The sequence below is a fragment of the Zosterops lateralis genome (genome assembly GCF_965231275.1).
Source record: "Zosterops lateralis genome assembly, chromosome: Z".
NCBI lineage: Eukaryota > Metazoa > Chordata > Aves > Passeriformes > Zosteropidae > Zosterops > Zosterops lateralis.
In genome coordinates, this window is record NC_139800.1 from 60,564,018 (window position 1) to 60,577,944 (window position 13,927).

The 13,927-nt window shown below is 35.4% G+C and overlaps 1 protein-coding gene across 1 annotated transcript in view; it reads left to right on the forward strand.

Annotated features, from left to right (window-relative positions):
* ADGRV1 (adhesion G protein-coupled receptor V1) overlaps positions 1 to 13,927 on the forward strand; it is a 266,979-nt gene that overhangs the window by 99,857 nt on the left and 153,195 nt on the right. The window contains exons 70-78 of the mRNA XM_083883524.1: positions 138 to 287; positions 1,149 to 1,622; positions 2,407 to 2,550; positions 3,770 to 3,941; positions 4,325 to 4,460; positions 6,089 to 6,936; positions 9,860 to 9,977; positions 10,800 to 10,971; positions 13,031 to 13,273. Of these exons, the coding sequence (XP_083739650.1) occupies positions 138 to 287; positions 1,149 to 1,622; positions 2,407 to 2,550; positions 3,770 to 3,941; positions 4,325 to 4,460; positions 6,089 to 6,936; positions 9,860 to 9,977; positions 10,800 to 10,971; positions 13,031 to 13,273 (2,457 nt within the window). The remainder of the gene's footprint in view (positions 1 to 137; positions 288 to 1,148; positions 1,623 to 2,406; positions 2,551 to 3,769; positions 3,942 to 4,324; positions 4,461 to 6,088; positions 6,937 to 9,859; positions 9,978 to 10,799; positions 10,972 to 13,030; positions 13,274 to 13,927) is intronic.

Sequence of the window (13,927 nt, forward strand, 5' to 3'; positions counted from 1 at the left end):
AAACTTTTTCTGTTGTTTTCAGAACTAACAGATAGGTGCTACTGTAGCATCTAGCTGTGAAAATCTCAGTGGTTTGAGCAAGAATACAACTCATACTACATTTTTAGTTTTTTAAATGTTTGTTTACCTTTTTACAGATAAAGAAATTTGGTGATCCCAATGGAATTGTACAGTTCGCTCCTGAATCATTAACTGAGAGTAGCTATGCAGAACCCTCAGGAGATGAAGGACCACAAAATATTACACTGTTTGTCAAACGAATTCAAGGCGTTCTGGGGAACATAACGGTATTTTCACTCTTCCTAATGAACAATTTTATCTGAAATCATCCTTAGTGTCAATGTATGGAAAAATATCTCATTCTGTACCTTTCAATTGCTTGTTTCTCAAATTATTTTTTTAAATGTTTCTCTTTAGACCGAATTTAGGAAGGGCTTACTAGTACTTACTGGTACTTGTGGTTTGGAAAGTAGAATTCAGTCTTCCCTGCTCTGGGGGAAAGAAAAGAAAAACAATACTGCTTTACTGCTTTCTTTCTCTCACTTTCTTTCTCTCCCCATTTGCTTTTGATGGGAGAACAGGAAGAGACAATACTTTCATAGTGAGTTCTCTTTGATATATACTTGCACTTTTTTAGATAGAATCAAATTTTCTGAAACAGCATGCACATTGTTTTTTGCCTGAAGTTGTTTAGAAGTCAGCATTTAACAGGAACTACTCTCATTTAATTTAAAATAAATTGATCAATTAATAGAAACATCTGCTGTGTTTAATGAGAATTTTTCCTTCCTTTTTTGTGTGAGGAATATTGGAAACAGAAATAATAGCAAGAGTGATTTGGTGTGAAAATAGAAATAGTTTTTGAAAAATCTTCATAAATTCCACATAGTTTTACATAAATTTTCTGAAGCTAGGCAAAGGAAATGTTTATATATTCATAGCACTTTTAATGAAATAACACACAACCTTGAAAGATTGTCTGTGTGATAGGATGTTTTTCCTATCCATATCCAAACCAATTTTTATTTTACCCATTTAAAAGCAGTCTCTTCCATATCCTGACTATACTGAATCCTGAAATGGAAATTTCTAATGTTAAAGGTAATTTTTCTTTCTTTTATGTTTTGCGTTTTCTATACTAATTTCAGGTTTACTGGGAAATATGTAGTGAATTTGACATCACAGGTGACTTCCTTGAGACAGAGGGATCTGTTGTCATTGCTGACCAGCAGAGTACAGCTGAGATAATTATCTATCTGTTACCTGATGATGTTCCAGAACTGGATGAAAACTATGAGGTACAGCTGATTTCAGTGGAAGGTGGAGCAGATTTGGACCATGAGAAAGGAATTTCAAAGATCACAGTGTTTGCAAATGATGATCCTCATGGAGTGTTTGCCCTGTACTCTGATCAGCAGTCAGTACTGGTAGAAAAAGGCCTGGATCGCTATGTTCAGATTAATGTAACCCGGCATGCTGGGGCATTTGGAGAAGTGATGGTCGAGTACCGTGTCACAGCCCTTCATGACAAAGCACTGATTGAACCCGGGAATGAGGTAGGAGTCCTTGCAATAGAGGATGGTGCCAGCTTTGGAGTGAAAAGAGTGCCAATAACCAGCCAGGTGCGTATTACTCTTTTAGCTCCTATGATATCTATTGTTGCCATTTGTTTCGTCACAAAACAAATAAGATATAAAACTCTCACTAGTATCAGTTGTGAAGAACCAGAAAAGAGAGTTTTGGTGTTAGGAATTTTCTCTTTATGGAGTAGAACTGGATTTTAAAATCACATTACCTGATAGTAATTGCGAAATCACCACTATGCATGAGTTCAAATATTTAATGTTTCCTTACATTGTTGTTTTGTCTTACTGTTAGTTCAATATCTTATTATTATATGTATGCCAACATTTTCTTAAGTTTTTTTTGGATTGTAAATAGTGATCTGTTATTTGTGACCAACGAAGAAGATAAATGTACCTGCAGTCTTCTGTGTTTCCTTGTTGTTTGTCATTATTATCACAGTCTTACATCCATTCTTACATGCTCTTACAACCATTTTAAATATTTTTAATCCTGAGGATTAAAATCTAGCTAAGAACCAATGTGTCAGATACAACTTTTTAAAATGGCAATGGTTGTTTTACAAACTGACGTTCCAGCAAACTTCTGGCAGATTATTGATGACTTTCACAATATTGATGGCTTAACTGTAATTCTTTGAGAAACATAATCAACAAAGCATTTGTCTTGAAAATTCTGCTTTTGATGTGAACAAACAAAATCTCCAGGTTGTTTTGTTAATTATTTGAACTGTTGGATAACATGTTTTTAGTGGAATTAAATTGCTTTAATTAGTTAAATTGCTTTAATTTAACCTTTTTAATTAAATTCTCTTTCTCAAAGGCATTTATTCTACTGGGCTTGAATTTTACTTTGGAACTGACTAATGTAAGCCTGGTTAGGGGAAGTGCCAAGGATGTGCCTAAAATTTTAGAAATAGCAAAGTCTGCTGTGTTGCTTATTCCCGAGGAAGCTGCCAATTCACAGGTCAGTAGCCTGGTTGCAGTGTCATGTTCCTACCACAGAAGAAAGGTACACTTCACTACAGAAGATACCTGTTATAAGAACTCAGTGAAGTTTCATTGTAATCAATATAACAGAAGAGATTTTTCCTGTTATTACTTGCACTGTGTATTCTTTCCTATACAATTTTCTTGTACAAATTCTTATAGAAATACTTTAATACAGTTGGAAAAGGCTTCTTCACTATGAAATGTAAGTTATGTAAATATTTGCATGAAATGGGAGTTCTAAGACTTAAACAAAAATAAATGAATTTGGATGATGTTTCTATGAGTACAGCAACTCCAAAGCGGATAAATAGCATGTATTCAGTATTATGTGCAAAAAGAGATATATACTGGGTGTTAATGCAGATATCAGTAAACTTGGTAATCATTAAGTGATAAATTTTACATTTGTCTTATTTTGTATGAGATTAGAAAAGATAATTTGCCTACTATAGTACGGTATATGTGCTACTATTCCTTTTTTTTTTATGTCAGGCAAAGGCATGATGAAGTTTTAACGCTTAAATATGACTGAAGTTTTTACTAAATGATTTTAATTATCTTGAAGCATTGTTCTGGTTTTTAATTTATGATGCAACTTAAGTCAAATAATCTTTCTATAAACACTGTTTACAGAAAGACTATTATATACCAAATACTACCATATATCCATTTATCATTTCTTTTAGAATATGCAAATTATCTTTGCCCCTATTTGCTGCTCAGAGAAAAAGAAAAGTAGGAATAATTTTGTGAACAGTGTCATGGGGCAACAACTTACTTTACTGGATACATAATTAATAACTTACTTTAGACCTTATATATAGAGAGAGAGGGAAAGAGAGAGAGAGTAGTGCAGTTATTACCTGTGAGCATTGAGGGCAGGCTCGGTTTATTTTACTTCTAAACAAGAGACACAGATTGCAGTGTGCACTCTTTTCAATACTGAAATGTCACTCATACTTGTTCCTTTTCCCTGCAATCTAACTGCCAGAAATCTAAAATTTGCAAGCATTATTAAAAAGTTGTGAAGGAAATGTACATACTCATATGTCCATAGATACATGCACATATATTTATCTATATGTATACACCCTTAATGTAAGATGACCCTTTTACAAAAGGCACTATGCTTTCACATATGTTATTGTCAATTTTTATTCAATTTTCTGATAAAATCTACTATGTTTCCACAGGTTGGCTTTGAATCTGTGATAATACGACTTACAAACATTGTAGCAGGCACAGGTCATGCTGTCATAAGCAGAAGAGGAGTGTATGGCTCTGTAACAGTTAGCTGGATTTCAGAATGCCCACCAGACCTAGTAACTGACTCTGTTAAACCAGGCAATATTACTCCTCCATTTGGTGAGTAATTGCTGCAACAAGTTATGTACAGCCACATGGACAACAGCTATGACAGTTACATAAATGATGATATCACCTTTTAGTTATTTGCACCTCTATGTTTCATTTATTAATGATGAGTCATTAGAATGAAATCATGCGATCCAATTTTTATATGTAAGGGTCATATTTATTTTATGTGGAAAAAAAACCCAACTTTTTTTTCATAGACACAATGCTATGTCCCTGAAGGACAGCTTTCTATAGGAAAGACCCTTGTCATGAAGATTTCTTCACCTCAATGGAGCGGAATTGTGACTAAAGTCTCTATGTCAGTGTATTTCCAAGTAAAAAGAGAATTCCTGTTTAGTCATTTTGACCCTCTCAATCATTCTCCTTTTCAGGTACCGTTGTATTTTTCTCTGGGGAGGAAAGTAAAGTGATATCATTTCAGGCTACTCCAAGCCTAAATAAACCTGAGACATTTGCCATGACTTTAACAGCAGTGCACAGCAATGTGTCTGGTGGGGCTCGCCTGAGGTAAGGATATTACACTTTTGAGTTACACTGATGCTGTAAGAATTATGACATGCATAGAGGCATATACTTCATACAAATCCCTATTAAATTATAGATAGCTAACAAATTGTAGTTCCTTTTTTTGAAAATTTCTGTGTCTTGTCTCACATGGAAACAAATGTCAGTACTGCAGATCTGGACTGCCCCAAACTGAGGATTTTTTTTCAATTCCAGTCTGGTTTTTTGGCATTGGGATCTGAGGGGCCTAGAATATTTCTAGAATGATGGAGATAGTTAGGAAAGGCAGTTAAGTTGAAGAATCGAGGTCAACAGTTTTAACCAAGAAGCTGAAGAATGAAATAAACTCTGTCAATTTTCAATGTCCCTAGAAATCCATATTTAGAAGATCTTAGATACAAATATTATTTAAAATAAATCAAAATAAATAAGAAATGCTCTAAAACAATCTAATTTATATTAACCCCCCTTTTTATTCTGAAAAATTAAAACCTTACATTCAAGGTAGTTTTTTATCTCAGTTAAATTGTTACCTGTTCTTCAAACTATTTTCACTCTTCCTTACTGAAGATGAAAGTGTATTAAAAATGGGCATAGAGTGACACCATATGGAGAAAGGTATTGGCTTCACCATGTTAAAGTTGCACTGGCAAATCTGAAGGAAGTCAGAAATGAGCCTAAATTCCTCAAACTGAGCCTTTATCTTAGGCTTGTCCATCCTATGGACTCGAGTCCTCAAGCACATGTTTACTGGGCGAGTCAAATACCTTGAGTGTATGAGAATAACCTTTCCTAGAAAACTTAGGACAGCATCCCACAAGATGTAAAGCTCACAATTACTTACAAGGTTTTTTGGGGTCGTAAGTGTTGGAAGAGTCTCATCTGTTAGCCAAATCCACTCACTGTAATTTTACCATTTAGTACCCTCTAGCATTGAATAATGGTTCAGTTCTAGAGAGAAAGGAATGACGCAAGATTTAGCAGAGCCAGTCTAGTATTTTGTAATAAGAGGATACATATAATATAAACAAAGTAAAGCTTAAATTGATATTGATAACAAGACTCAGATCTGGAAAAAAAGTGTAATGTATAATATTTGAGTAATATTATAAAGAGGCAGTATTTCAAAGCCTTACTGTATATTTTGAAATAACTTCCTGTTCTTCTCTAGCTTTCTGGCTAAAACTGTAGACCTGCTAGCAGCTATCTACTTCACAGCTTTCCCTTGGTACAGGAGGTTTTTTCAGTGTTTAAAACTGGTAATACTTGTAATGGCTGTATTACATTCCTGTATTATTTCCACAGTAGGAAGACCTACTTTCCTTTGCTCTCCTATTTGTCAAGAAGACCATATGTATGATTTTGTGTGTCATTTACTCAGTATCCTGTCCTAACTTAGGATGTTAAGCCTGTGGAGGGCTGCTTAATCCAAACATTTATAAAAGCATTTTTTAGAGAACCTCTTTATGTCTTGCTTTATATGGTTGCTCTTTCTTGCCTCTCCTGTTACAGATTTTTAACCCACTTTCTTAGAGCCATCATTGATTGCTCACTGAAAATTGCTGTGCTTGATTGTTGTGATTTTCATAATCTGTATTTCCTCTTTCAATGTGATACTGTTTCTGTTTCAGATCAGGATTTACAACAGCTAAAATTGAGCCAATGGGGATCTTCCAGTTTGATCTTAACTCAAGATCAGTTTCAGTTGAAGAAGATGTCCAGGTAGTCAGACTACATGTCCAAAGATTGTTTGGTTTTCAAAGTAATCTCACTAAACTGACATATCAGACCATTCCAGGAAGTGCCAAACCACTAGAAGACTTTATACCCATCTATAATGGAGAGCTTATGTTCTTACATCTTCAGACAAATGCGGTGATAGAAATATCAATAATTGATGACACTGTGTCTGAAATACAAGAATTTTTTTTTGTAAACTTGACTTCTGTGGAAGTTCTGGATGTTCAACCTGCAAACCTTGACTGGAGTCCCCGTTTTAATCCAGCTTTCAGTGTTGCAACAGTTAATATCTTGCCTAATGATGTTCATCATGGAATACTAAGTTTGGGGCCAGAGTTTATTTATATTGAAGAAGATACAAACAGCAATACTTCCAACAAAGCAGTACTTCAGATCAGAAGGACCAAGGGATTTACTGGTGATATTAAAATAACCGTGAAAACCTTTGGGGAACTGAGTGCACAGAGTGGAGTAGATTTGTATCCTTTTGGAAATGTTTATGGAAAATCAAACTTCACATGGGCAACGGAAGGAGAAGATTTTGAAGAACAGACAATCTCTCTGACTTTGCTGGATGGACAAAGTGAAAGCCAGGTGTCCATAAAAGTTTTTGATGATGATGAGCCTGAAGGACAGGAATTATTTTATGTTTTCCTCTCAAATCCTGAATATGGAGCTCAGATTGTAGAAGGAAAGGATGAACATGGATTTGCTGCCTTTGCAACAGTAATTATTGCAGGTAATATTATTTCCCCCAGGAAATGAGTAAATAGATTTTAATTAAATAACAATAAATAACTATATGTTCTCATAGAAATTTTCATGTAAAATTAGAATTCTATATGATAATAAGCAGGGTTTTCTATTCCTAAATCTAACATTTTCTGAATCAGAGGAAGCATCTAATACACAAAGCCCACTTAGCATCCCTCAGCAGTGTAACTCAAAATACATCTGTAGGTGCTGCTTATCTCTATTCTTGTTCTTTATGAAGGGAGAACACTTAGAAGAAGTATTTGTATTGGAGATGGAGGAGCATTGTAGGCTCATTTGGTTTTTTGCCATTTTCCTTGTTTCAACCTTTCCTCCTGGGATGTGAGATTCCCATCTCAGTAGATCCATGACTTCCAAATTAAAAGAATAGGTGGGATACTTTATGATACAGCCCTGTGACTATGAGAAGAATTACCAATTAACTTATGATATGTAAAAGAATGTGTCCAAGAAGAACCTGTTATAGAACTGCTGGGCTTCCATTGTTTGTTCTCAGTTTTGTACAAATGATCCTTGCTCACAGTACTGTAGTGCTGCATTCAGAGCAAAATATTTTGTATAACTGTAAATACTGACCACTTCTTGACCGTTTATGGCACAAAAAGATTACTACCTTTTTGCTTTGTTTGTTTTTAAAGACCAGATGCTATGTATTTTACTACTTCAGGTACTTTGCTTTCTCAAGTTCCAGAATGTTTTAAGCTTCTTTTATTTTTCTTTTCCTTTTTTTTTTTTTTTTTTTTTTTTTTCCCCTCTAACAGTCTATGAAACATGATTTTGTAAAAGAAAATGCCATGGGGCATTTGAATACAGGAAGACATAGTTCCTACTGAGACCATAAGATTACCTAAAAGAGGAGAGACATAAAAATTTACTGACTCATTATTTAAATAATGCATTATGGCAGCAGTGCTTGGTGAGAGACAGTGAGTGTAAGTTAAAATGAGATTTAGCCTTTTTTTTTTTTTTTTTTTTTTTTTTTTTTTTTTTTTTTTTATTGAGTACAGAGAGCCGGTGGCACAGGTTGCCTGGGGAGGTTGCATAGTCTCTCTCCATCCCTGAAATTTTTTCAAGTCCCAAACCTCTGAGTCATCTGATCTGGTTTCAGAAATAATTCAGCTTTGAGAAGGGTATTGGACTCGATACTTAAAGGGCCCTTTTAACCTGAATTATGTTGGCATTATGTCAGATATATTTCATATACTTTGTATTTTTAAGTCTTTCACTTTTACAATGGATGGTGTTTGTATAAAGTATAAAAAACAGTTTCTGTTTTCATTCTTTGCTACTATGCCATTCATACCTGCAGTGCAGTCATGCTCTGCTTCTGGGGATGGAGGATAGAAATTAGCATACTTAGTCACCAAGGAAGAGTTTTTCTTTCCGTCACTGTGCTACTGTGAGAAAATTATGTCAGAACTCAAATTTCTCCCAGCTTTTAGATATCAGTCAGGCTTACCAACTGAATATAAAACAATCTAACCTTCAATATACATTAAGTTTTAAAAAGAAGCTGGGTATCAGAATGAATTTTAGGCTAACTCAGTTTAGGCTAATCAAGAAAGTAAGGTCCAACATTATGGGCAATTTTGTGTATTTGGATAGTCTTAAGAAATCATTGTGGGTATTGAGAACTAGGATTAAACTGTGCTGCTGGATGAGTGTAGGAAGAAACCAAGACCATATACAAAACCGGATCATATGAAACACATTTTCTTCATGTGCATTATCTCCAGATTTTACCAAGGAAGTATCCTACCTCCCTGGGTAGGCACATTAACTGCAGAAGTATGTGTATAGGCACAGGTTGGAGTCTGGGCTTGTGTTGAATACCACGGAAGTGTATTAATATGCTCTAGAGTTATACCACTGTACAAAGTGTCCATAAAGTTGGAACATGAGAAAACACACTTAAGGAGAAGGGTCAAAACATGTACCTGCATATAAGTGTATAGATAAGTACCTCAGGTTAAATATTTGTGCATGCACATAAGCAAACACACAGTTTCTGTTCATCTTATTATATATGTTGACTTTCAATAAGCAGTGGGGTGGAAGCAGACTGCCTTTTCAATTGCAGAGTAAAGCCATCACTACCTGCAAGGAGAAATCCTTTAGAAGCAAGATTTCATTGAGAACTGTAAAGACATTCGTTTCCCCTCATTAATACTGGGAATTTTTATCTTCCACTGCTGTTTTTTCTGAAGTTGCTTGCATTCCCCTGAGAAAAATGTGGTGTTTTGCAGCTCACTAGTTCCACACATAGAATTAAAGATGCAAAAGAAAAGCTGATGTAATAATCTGTGAAAATGGATGGGTTCAACAACATAATGGATAGGATGAATAAGAAAGCTTAAGCTACATCTCTGGAATGGAAGCGCATCTTTATCCCATTACTTACTTTATATGTTGAGGCCCATTTCTGTTCAGTCAGAACATTTTAAGATTTATGGTAAACATAGCTGGAGTGATTATCTCATAAGGGCATTATAAGCAAAGCTTTTGAGATTGTTCTGGAGATTACGTCAAGAGACACAGAATTCAGTCAGTTTTTTGAATGCTGCTGAAAATATGAGCTTACATGCAAAAATCGTGCCAGGACTCTTATGAGGATTTACTTTCAAAAATTGTTGTTATTATTCTCCTGTTATTATTCTACTATTCTATGGGGTCTAACATTTAGAAATGCTAAATTCTAAATTTGAAATTCTAGAGTTTAAATTAAGAATAGAAATATTAAGAGAATTGAGGTGTCCCTAAATAGTACTTTCCAGCATGCTTTGGATACCTGACTGTTTGGGTTTTTAGCAGTTGTGCATATTAAAAGTATAATTTACTCTCAGCTTAACTTTCTTGCTTACTGCTTTCATGGACTCTTTCCTACTCAGGAAGTGATCTCCAGAATGGCATTTTGGGATTCATTCCAGAAGTGCAAAGTGGCCTGATACTTGATGAAGACTCAGAAAACAGAGAGGTGCTGCTGACTGTTGCACGGCAACCAAACAGGTGCAGGCAACAGCTGATTCCAGTGATCTTCCCACGCTCTGTAATATGTTGTCTTGAATCAGAGGAGCTACTGTTAATGGAAGGGGTTTTCATCACGGAGTTTTAGAATAAGTGCTTCCCTTTCAGCTCCTTTAGTAGCTTCACAGATTTTGACAACAAGGCATTTAAGTTGTGAATATAATTGGGTCTGTCACTTTATTGGTGTAAAGCAGAAACAAGAAAAAACTCAAATGTTTACCATTTTATACTGTAAGTCAGCAAGTGTGAAGGTTTTGCATAAGATAAAGTATTTGCACTGCTAAAGGTGTAACTCCAGTTCTCACCTCTCTGCGTAATGTAAGTAGCCATGAAAACTACAAGGAGCAATTAAGAAGGTATGTGTCAGTATGCTTATGTCTTCACTTTTTTCCTAATTAGCACATATATATATTGTACATTTATGTGTACTTCAAGCAAATATGCTCAAGTATGGTAAGTTCCTTACACTTACATGAAAGACAAATTCCACTTGGCTTTCCTGGCTAATGTTATTATAATATTAATGAAAGTACTTGGGCACATCCCTGCTTTCCAAGCGCCAGTGTCTCTTACTCAGATAATTGCATGTTATCTGAAACAAAAATTAAAAAGAATCTGGGTTCCCATAATGGCTTTATTTTCTTCTTCTCTTATTTTTTAATAATATAAATAGATATTAGAGGAAGAAATTTAAATAAAAAGAGCTATTTCTTTTCATTATAAAGCAATTGATTCCCTAATGATAAGTTTTGAATAATAATATAAAGTGTATGGTACATGCATACTCTTCTCTTTTGCTTATAGGGCTTTTGAAGATGTGAAGGTCTTCTGGCGTGTGACCTTTAATAAAACAGCAGTTGTCCTTCTGAAGGATGGCGTGAATTTGGAGAATGAACTTGTGTCTGTGCTGGGATACACAACCTGCGTGGCAGGTCAAACAATGTGCAACATCTCCATTGAAATAAAACCTGATCATGTAAGTAATTATTGCTCATTTATGTATAGAATTGAATTGCATTTGTCAAAATGAAAAACTCCTTGATCCAGAGGAACTGATGCTTAATTTGAACATAGTAACTTGATATCTGCTCAGCTTGTCTGGAACATGTTTATTTATAGTCTTGTACTGCCTTCATTGAGAGTGAAAAAAGTTTGGGAAGGAGGTAAGTACTTTGTTTGAAGAGTAAATTACAGATCTTAGACTTTTATATAACAGTAAGAAAAAATAATGGAATTGTTTCACTGAAACGTTTGATCATATACTCTTATGCTTCACACTGTAGGTTTTTCATCTATCAAAGCGTTTGTCGTTTATGGAAAACATTTTATAAGTAATATCTCATTGCACAAAAAAACTTTTGAGTCTAACTTGTGTGTAATTTTATATTACTACATCTATCACAGTGATCTGTGAAAACTCATAAAACTGCATAAGAATCTCTGAGAGTCTAAAAATCTGTCCCTGTTCCTTTCCACTTTGTGAATAGTGGATACACAGGAGGCTGCTCAAGTATGGGCCATCAATGGGGTCGTAACCTCTCAGGCATCCCCCTGCTCCAGTATGGGGCTCCTCAAGGGACTGCAGGTGCATCTCTGCATCCCCATGGACCTCCATGGGCTGCAGGGGCACAGCTGCTTTACCATGGACTGTACCATGGGCTGCACCATGGGCTGCAGGGGAATTTCATCTCTAGTGCTTGGAGTACTTCTCCCCCTCCTTCTCCACTGACCTTGGTGTGTGCAGAGTTCTTCCTCTTATTGTGTTGTCACCCTGCTCTCTGGCTGCAGTGTCATCTGCATAATAAAAGGTTTTTTGCATCTTAAATATGTTGTCATTGGGGTGTTAACACCATTTCTGGTTGGTTCAGCCATGGCCTGTGGCAGGCCCATCTTGGAGCTGTCTGGCATTGCCTGTGCCAGATGTGGGGAAAATTTCTGGCAACTTCTCATATAAGCCACCCCTGTAGTTCCATCACTACCCAAAATCTGGCCATACATATTCAATTTAAAAAAAAAAAAAAAAAAAAAAAAAAAAAAAAAAAAAAAATAGCTCCAATGATTACCATTTTTTTAAATAATTAATTTTCTTGTAAAGAAATACTTTTTTCTCTTTTTTTCAAGTTTGCCACTTGACAAGCGCATGCAATAGGTACAAATAACATTTTTCTAATTATTTTTTGAATCTTAGTAATGGGCTGTATATTTTTGAATGTTCCATTTGTGTTGTAGGTACAAAATAAAAGATGAAGCAGAATGTCATATTTTAAACTTAGCATTGCTACCTTATTTTCAATATGGAAACAAAGTTCCACAGCGTGTATTTTCAGAGTGACATGTTTCTCTATATGTGAAATGTCACAAAAGTCTATCAAATAGTATTGTCTAAGCTCTGAGATTTTCAATAAATGCAGTTAAGTGTGCAAATCTACTGAGTTTCTAATTTCTTATTAAAACATGCATAAACGTATTAGTGTTTAAATGCTAAGGCTGTATGTAAAATGTTTTTCAGAACTTTAACTGAGTTCAGTACTTGAATATAAGAGAGTTATTCTCAAATTAATTGCATTTTCAAAATTGCATTCTTAATTCTGTGCAGTTTTTTCACAAGTGAGGAGATAGGTACGTGCAATTTTCTAAAGTAAAAAGAAAATGAAAGAGCAAATTCTTCATAAATTGTACATCTGTGTAAATCCATAATCTGGAATATGGCACTCTCGGAGAATTTACTGCCATTTATGTCAAATTTACAGCCACAATGCCTGCGCTACTTTACTTTTAAATAGCTACTTTAATGCAGTAAGTTCTGTGTGAAAATCTGGGATTTAATTATTGTGCCTGACAGAGTGATGCCCATTGCAGTATTGTTTCTAAGATATAATTTATTGTACTTATTGCACATTTGAGGAAGTGTGCTTCCTCAAAAAGTGTTATTAAAGTGATCCACTGTGCAGACAAAGTAATATATAAACATTTATTAAAAGCTGAAATTTATTAGAAGATCTTATAATGATATAAAAATCATCCCTCACTTACAGGTACCAGAATTTGAAACTTACATTTTTGTTGAGCTGTATGATGTAAGCACAGGAGCTGCTTTGAACAACAGTGCCAGATTTGCTTTTATAACTGTCCTGGAAAGTGATGCTCCTCATGGTTTAGTGTATTTTGCTGTGGGATCTCGATGTGCTGTGGCTTATAAGAAGACAGCTTTAATCAGTCTGCAAGTTCTTAGAGATTCTAGTACCTCAGTAACAACAACAGTTAGCTACAGTATGCAGGTAAGACTTAATATTATGTAATTTACTTTTGTATCTTTTTCTGACCTTTAGGAAAGCAGACTTTGAGCTCTTCTGGGAGATAGTCAGGGAGTTCCCCTGGGAGACTACCCTCCGGGACAAAGGAATGGAACAGAGCTGACAGATCTTAAAGAAAGTCTTCCATAGGACACAGGTGCTAGCAATTTCCAGGAGCAAGAAATCAGGCAATGAAGGCAGTAGTAGACTGGTATTGCTGAATCAGAACCTCCTGGTCAAACTAAAGAGAAAGAAGCAAATGCACAAGCAGTTGAAGCAAGGGCAGGTGACCTGGGAAGAGATGGAGTATGAATGTGTAAGGAAGGCTGAAGTGTAGTTGGAAGTTAACCTGGCAAGGGACAAAAAATAACAGGAAGGGCTTCTAGAGGTATGTTAACCAGAAAGGGAAGATCAAAGATGATGTTTCCCCCTGATAAACAATGCTGGAAAACTGGTAGCAACAGATTAATAGAAGGCTGATGTACTCAACAACTTTTTTGCCAGTCTTCACTGGCAACCTTTTTTCCTACACCTGTGAAGTGGATGGACAGCAGGATGGGGCATGGGGGAGCAAGTCCCTCCCACTGTATGGGAAAATCAGGTTTGTGACCACCTGAGGAAACTGAATTTACACAACTC